At 37.2% G+C, this 7500-nt stretch overlaps 2 protein-coding genes across 2 annotated transcripts in view; one reads left to right on the top strand and one right to left on the bottom strand.

Annotated features, from left to right (window-relative positions):
- LOC122265515 (uncharacterized) overlaps positions 1-7500 on the bottom strand; it is a 192947-nt gene that overhangs the window by 109215 nt on the left and 76232 nt on the right. The gene's annotated exons all lie outside the window — the stretch shown is intronic.
- LOC122265566 (uncharacterized) overlaps positions 1-7500 on the top strand; it is a 24435-nt gene that overhangs the window by 3122 nt on the left and 13813 nt on the right. The window contains exons 3-7 of the mRNA XM_086551833.1: positions 2274-2388; positions 2679-2815; positions 3799-3952; positions 5350-5468; positions 6699-6888. Coding sequence (XP_086407959.1) covers positions 2274-2388; positions 2679-2815; positions 3799-3952; positions 5350-5468; positions 6699-6888 — 715 coding nt within the window. The remainder of the gene's footprint in view (positions 1-2273; positions 2389-2678; positions 2816-3798; positions 3953-5349; positions 5469-6698; positions 6889-7500) is intronic.

The following is a 7500-nucleotide window of genomic DNA, read 5'->3' on the forward strand; positions in this document are numbered from 1 at the left end:
GGAAAGATTTGGAAAATTTTAAATATGTGTCATTCCACTAAGTCCCTCTCTATTTTTTTTTCCCTTTGCCCATTAGACTGTCAATATAAGCTTCTTTTTAATGTATCTTGTCTTGTGTCTGATTGTTTTTTGGAAAACTAACAAATCCAGGGCAAACATTGCCATGGTTACTGGGACTCCCTGGGCTTCCTTTCTGACATGAAGTTGGTCCTCTCTGCACCAGTTCTCATAATATGAAAGAAGGCAAAGGTGAGCATTTTATTTGGATATAGAAAACACTATTTTCTGTTAATTCAATGAAAACATCACTGCTTCACAGTCTTCTCTCTGGAGACCTTTCTCACTGCAGGGATGGTGGCTTTTCCTCCTGCATAATGACCAGCTCACAATTGCAGGTTCTAAGATCACTTTCAGAATTTGTTCTTTATTCCATGGTAATTTTTTGATGATACATCAGAATACTTTGAGTTCAGTACCAGAGCTTTGTCTTCAAACTTAATTTTACTGAATGCTTCACCTATAGATTATTCACAATGCCTACTATAATGTAAATGCTGTATAAATAGTTCTTATACTGTATTGTTTGGGAAATAAGGACCCGGTGGAAAAATCTGAACATATTCAGTACTAGTGCAACTATACAGTATGCATAGGCAACATCCTAGTGTTCAGTAGGTCATTGTGTCTCATTAGGAAACGATGACCTGGTTTTATGCCTCAAACATCCTCTTGAGAGCTAGAAAGGTACCTTCTCTTGGAGGAAGTTGGATTTGGCAGTGAGAGTCTCAAAACGAGTGGATACCCATCTTAAACATGAACCGTTGTCCGAACTTGTATGCATGGGTTTTGGAGACCCTTTTTATCCCCTCTATGCTATGGGGATGGGCCTCATTAACCCACACAGGACGGGTGGTACAGCATGTGTACCGCGCATTCAAAAGCCCAGTTGCCGGGCGGCACAGTATTGTGCCAGCTATTCAATTAATTTAGGCCTAATAATTCGAACGCCCCGGCATTTGGACATTCTAGGCTAGAAATCCCCCGTCGGGAATGGGTTAACTTTAAAGACCTCAAGGCTTTCAGCATTTTGTCCTACAAGCTGCATTTTTGGTATGATTTTTGGAGTTTCAACAAGGCCAGTTTTGGTTATTGGCATTTCAAGAGCTTAAATTTGCACTCAGAAAATTTATATTTCATTGTCATATTTCAAATATAGACTACACAGTGGAGCACCAAAGTTGAAAAAATGATTGCATTTTTTATTTTTTTTTGCATTTACCCCTCAAAGACGATGATATGCCTTGCGGCACAACAGGGGCATGTGGATACGAAGCTGATATAGTGGAAGTGGCTGGAGGAAATGCAAATAAAATACATAAAAAGCAATAAGGACTATGGTTTGTCATACAAAACAATGATATATTCATTTTGATGTATAAATATTTTAAAGACAATGATATACCATAAGACAACCATTATATGTTCTGTAAGAGTATGGTGAGTGAGTAAAAGGATGGAGGAAGGGTTTGCCTACATGAAATATACCATACAGTACCAGATTTAATATTGCACATTCACTACATTTCATTCACAAGAAAGAGAAACAAAACAGAGACAGGGAATATGGTGATATAAGGTTGATAAAGTGGATGTGTCTGGAGGAAACTTGCTAAACAGTACTAGAAATGTTAGTCGACACTCCATATGTCTAATTCATAACAAGTAGAATGTGGAAAAATGCCTGCCAGTGTTTGACAGGCACTCCATGATCATGGAGAATAAGACTGATGCAACTAGCTGGATTCTGCCACATTTGTGTTGGATATAACTTTAAGGGTTCAAAAAATGGATGGTAATATAGAATAGGTAGATGGAGAATATATTTCTAATAAAAAATATTTTTGTATTAGTATATAAAGTAACCAACTGTCATCCACATGTTCAGTGATATGTATTAGTGTTTGAGAGTTAATAGATCATCATAAGTATACTCCAATATAATGTGCATACAAGTCAATTTTTATGGTCTCCTCAATATGCATTGTTTAATCAAATAAAAATTTACATACACAATGTTGGGCTATGAATAAAAATTATATTATAATAAGAATTTATGATTAATATTTCAAAGAATAACTTAAATCTACTTTTAATACTTGATGAAATAACGGGAATAGACTATTTTTATTAAGCATTTTTTCCATTCTCAAGGGTACTCATTCAGTTCATGTAGTACAGTTAAAAAAAAATAATGCAGGAACACTTTTCTACAGGCTATCAAGGATGAACCAGTCCCACGCCCTGTGAAGTATGAGTCTTTAGGTGAGGGCCCAGCCCCAGTGCCTTCAACTGGACAAAAATATATGGGATGCCATGTCTCTGGAGCAGGCGAGTAACAATTTTTTTTATTATACTGGGAAACTTTTTGGCAGAGCCATCTATGTTTTAGAAAAATTGATAAAACAAAACCACACAGGCATAGATTCACTTCTGGCATCAGTGGGTCAGTAGATGCTATAAACAAACAAAAGAATATTTTCATTCTTTGAAAGAAGTCTTGTAGAGTATTCCCATTGCTTTATTGATTGTATTTTTTAAAAATGTCTAATTAATGAAGCATATGATTTTTGAAAAGGAAAGAATGTAGTAAATAAGGGAATAAACAAACTTATTGACAGGTGGAGTGTGGCTAGCCTTTAAAAATGCAGCCGAGTGCAATGCCAAGTCTTTTGCTCTCTTCCTCCGTAATCAGCGTCAGTGGGTTGCCAAGCCATTAGATGATGCAACAGTGAAAAAGTGGAAAGAGGCTGCCAAGGTTTGTACACAAATGAAGTTTTCTGTGTTACGCTTGTTACAAGTAGCTATCCTCTTGATACATTTAATTAAATAAACTATTTCAAAAATTTTAAAGTTACCATATTGTGAAAAATACAAATAAGTTCATTGAAATATTTTTGTTAATTCCAAATTTTTAACCTTGAATTTGTTTTATGTTAGTAATTGTCCTGGAAGTATTGATAGAATCAAAGCTTTTTGTAACTTTTGGTCCATTGTACAGAATGACATAGGAATTATTAGAACATCGATGTCCAGCTTGACACATCATCTACCATCACCATCACCATCACCATCACCATCACCATCACCATCACCATCACCATCACCATCACCATCACCATCACCATCTCCATCTCCATCTCCATCTCCATCTCCATCTCCATCTCCATCTCCATCTCCATCTCCATCTCCATCTCCATCTCCATCTCCATCTCCATCTCCATCTCCATCTCCATCTCCATCTCCATCTCCATCTCCATCACCTCCATCACCTCCATCACCTCCATCACCTCCATCACCTCCATCACCTCCATCACCTCCATCACCTCCATCACCTCCATCACCTCCATCACCTCCATCACCTCCATCACCTCCATCACCTCCATCACCTCCATCACCTCCATCACCTCCATCACCTCCATCACCTCCATCACCTCCATCTCCATCTCCATCTCCATCTCCATCTCCATCTCCATCTCCATCTCCATCTCCATCTCCATCTCCATCTCCATCTCCATCTCCATCTCCATCTCCATCTCCATCTCCATCACCATCTCCACCATCATTGCCATCTTCATCGCCATTGCCATTGCCATCTTCATCGCCATTGCCATCTTCATCGCCATTGCCATTGCCATCTTCATTGCCATTGCCATCAGCATCAGTTATTATTCTCATCATTATGTGCAGGCTGAATGGGTTGATCTTTGTAAGTTCTGATATTAGGTTACGTTGTTGCAGGATACTCCACCACATCTCATTTTGCCTCATGGATCCTACCTCATGAACCTAGGCTCTTCCAACCCTGAGACTTTAGAGAAAAGTCGCAACATGCTCCTTGAAGAATTGCAGAGGTGTGAAAGGCTGGGGATACCACATTACAATTTCCACCCAGGTTTGTTAAAGATTGGGGTTTCTCTTTTACTACTTGTTACTTTTGTTTACTTTTTTCAAGTCTGGTTTTGTAAATAGATGTAAATTTTGTATGCATAAAGCTGTATATCAAAAGTTCTTTAACATATTTTCATTTACTTGACACACACATGCTAGACACTCACACGCGCACATGCACTCATGCACACACCCCTACACTACACCCCCCTACAATGAACTTCTTTTGAAGATAACTTTTGGAGAGATTGGACCTTGAGTATTACTGAAACATTTGTTAATTGTCTTACATCTCCATATCCTTACTGTAACTAAGTGGTTTAAGTATTAACCACTTTTCACCCTACTATTTAACAATGGTATAGCCATAAGGCCATCCTGGTTACCCCCTGCATAAAATCATGATTAAATCCCTGGTAATTAGAGAACACTTTGCAGCCTTGTCTTATTCTCACAGACTGTGTAATTTCTTTGACATTCAACAATTTATAGCTTGCAATATCTAATTGATTGCTATGTTTATTAGTTTTGCTATCTATTATTAAAACAAATTTGAAAGATCTGTGATATCTGTAATATTCACAGTTGTTAACTCTAGTTGTAATGATTTTTATATTTTATCAATCGTAAAGAGGAGACACTAGTTGGAAAACTTTAATGCTTTAGCTCTCTTTATTTTGTAGGAATGTGTAAAATTATTGTGATATTTTATCATATAAGGAAATTGCACTCTGCAGATTATGATTAACCCCTTCACTACGAGGACGCGTATACTGCGTCCTCGCATCGCTCGCGACAAACCCGAGGACGCACATACTGTGTCATGGCTGAGTTCTGTTGGAATTAAGTTTTCTTTCTTCCGGATACTGTGCGAGATCTTTCAGAATAGAGGATGTATATGATATGATAGATTACTTGACTTTCATTATAATTACATAAGAGTGGGATTGGATTATACCAGGGAAGGTACCGATGCACCCTGCTAGCAATCAGTTTATTATTTATTTATGGAACATTATGTAAAATATAAAACTTATTATGATAAGTTTACCATACTATTTCAACTGTTTTCTTTTGTCATCTGAGTGAGGCCTCCCACCAAGGTCACTCTTTCCATCTTCCTCCCAATCCATGTAAATAACTTGTCACATGCATATGGGGGAAGAGGTTAACTATGCATATTTTGATATATAACACATGATGATTAAGTTGAGGTTTTGGCTTAAAACTTGTAGAGGTTTTGGCTTAAAACTTGTCATATTCAAGAGCAACGTTTAAAATTCGGCAGCCCAGATGCTGCGTGGGGAGCGTTTTCTACTGCCCGTAGTGAAGGGGTTAAAATGCAGGATTGCATACAATTTTTATTGAAGTGTTGATGAATGTCTTTTCATTTCCTTCTAGGATCAACCACTGGCCAAATTAGTCGTGAAGAATGTTGCAAACTCATTGCGAAAAGTATCAACATAGCACATAAGCAAACTAAGGGAGTGATCTGTGTTCTTGAAAATATGAGCTGTCAGGTAATTTTTTGTGGTATTTATAATTTTTAGAATAGTGTGAGTACAATAGATGGATATTTGCAGAGAACAACTGTTTCACCCTCCTCCTCACCATATGCCACATGGATGGCCATTTCTCTGCAGCAGTTTATGTAAAGTAAAAAGGTGTTGGACAGGAGGCACACATGGGGAGAGGATGAGGGAGGATGTGAGTTGTTGGCTAGGAAAGTGTGGTAAGTAGAGTAAGGAGTGGGTATCACTGTGGAGACCCTTTGCTTTTTTATTGATATTTAAGAGTGTAGTATCTAAATTACCATTTGATTACTAAGTAATGGTATGGTCATTCAGTTATATACCCGCTCCGTATGGCACTTACACACATTCACATGTGCACAGGCACATGAAAACCAGTCATACACAAGATATAGAGATTTATTGAATTATATCACAGATACTGCATTGTGTCTCAGATCTACAGCTCTAGGTTACTGGTTTGAAAGGCTTCAAACATGTTTTTGATTCAAGGTTTTTGTTCCCTTGTTCATTACTTAAACAGACCTAATACACATGTGGCTGCTGTTGGTAACTGTGTGTGTGTGTGCGTGTGCGTGTGCGTGTGCGTGTGCGTGTGCGTGTGCGTGTGCGTGTGCGTGTGCGTGTGCGTGTGCGTGTGCGTGTGCGTGTGCGTGTGCGTGTGCGTGTGCGTGTGCATTTGCGTGTACGTGCATGTGTGAGCATTTGTGTGTGTGTGTCTGTCTGTGTGTGCCCACATATGTGTGCATGTGCCTCTGTTTACATTTGCACATATTGAGTGTGCATGTAATTGAATGGGTGCTGTACTAGCTACCTGTTAAATGTTAATCTACATACTGCAATGGGTCCCCACTTTAAAACTCTCTCCCCCTCCCACACTGCTTCCTGTTTCTACAACCTCCTACTCTCTATAACCTGCCATGTGGAAATAGCTACCAAGGATAGACATGGAAGAGAGGAGTGTGGAACTTATTTTATCAGTGTCTGTCTATGATAATGAAAATCATGTTGAACAAGTTATGAAAATGATAGTGAAGGAAAGATCTGGGAAACATGATTATTATGTTTTTTTCCTGCTCTTTGTTTTGTAGTTATTCATACTCTCATAAGGAGTATTTTTTCATGTCCTTATATTCATTTACATATAATCTTGTATATTATTAATTATTTGCAGTGCCCTCATACTAAGATGTAATAACTGTCATATCATCTGATCAGGGCTTTACAGTTGGAGGAGATCTACATGAAATCCGTGTTATTATAGAAAATGTTGAGGACAAGTCAAGAGTTGGTGTTTGCATTGACACCTGTCATACTCATGCTGCAGGTAAGGAGAGCTTTATGTATTTTTGTCATAAACTTAACTCATTTGCAAATATTTTGCTTCTTCCGGATGAATACCTAGCATGTCATTATCTCTCTTTGCAAATACATGTTTTATATAGTTATATATGTATATACTCATTACATACATATATATACATATATATACATATATATATATATATACATATATATATATATATATATAAATATATGAATATATGAATATATAAATATATAAATATAAATATAAATCTGAATCTGAATCTGAATCTGAATCTGAATCTGAATCTGAATCTGAATCTGAATCTATATCTGAATCTCAATCTCAATCTCAATCTCAATCTGAATCTGAATCTGAATCTGAATCTGAATCTGAATCTGAATCTGAATCTGAATCTCAATCTGAATCTCAATCTGAATCTCAATCTGAATCTCAATCTGAATCTCAATCTGAATCTCAATCTGAATCTCAATCTGAATCTCAATCTGAATCTCAATCTGAATCTGAATCTGAATCTCAATCTGAATCTCAATCTGAATCTCAATCTGAATCTCAATCTGAATCTCAATCTGAATCTGAATCTGAATCTGAATCTGAATCTGAATCTGAATCTGAATCTGAATCTGAATCTGAATCTGAATCTGAATCTCAATCTGAATCTCAATCTGAATCTCAATCTGAATCTCAATCTGA

Source organism: Penaeus japonicus, unplaced genomic scaffold (assembly GCF_977035675.1).
Source record: "Penaeus japonicus unplaced genomic scaffold, GWHDUDI00000001_assembly GWHDUDI00000026, whole genome shotgun sequence".
NCBI lineage: Eukaryota > Metazoa > Arthropoda > Malacostraca > Decapoda > Penaeidae > Penaeus > Penaeus japonicus.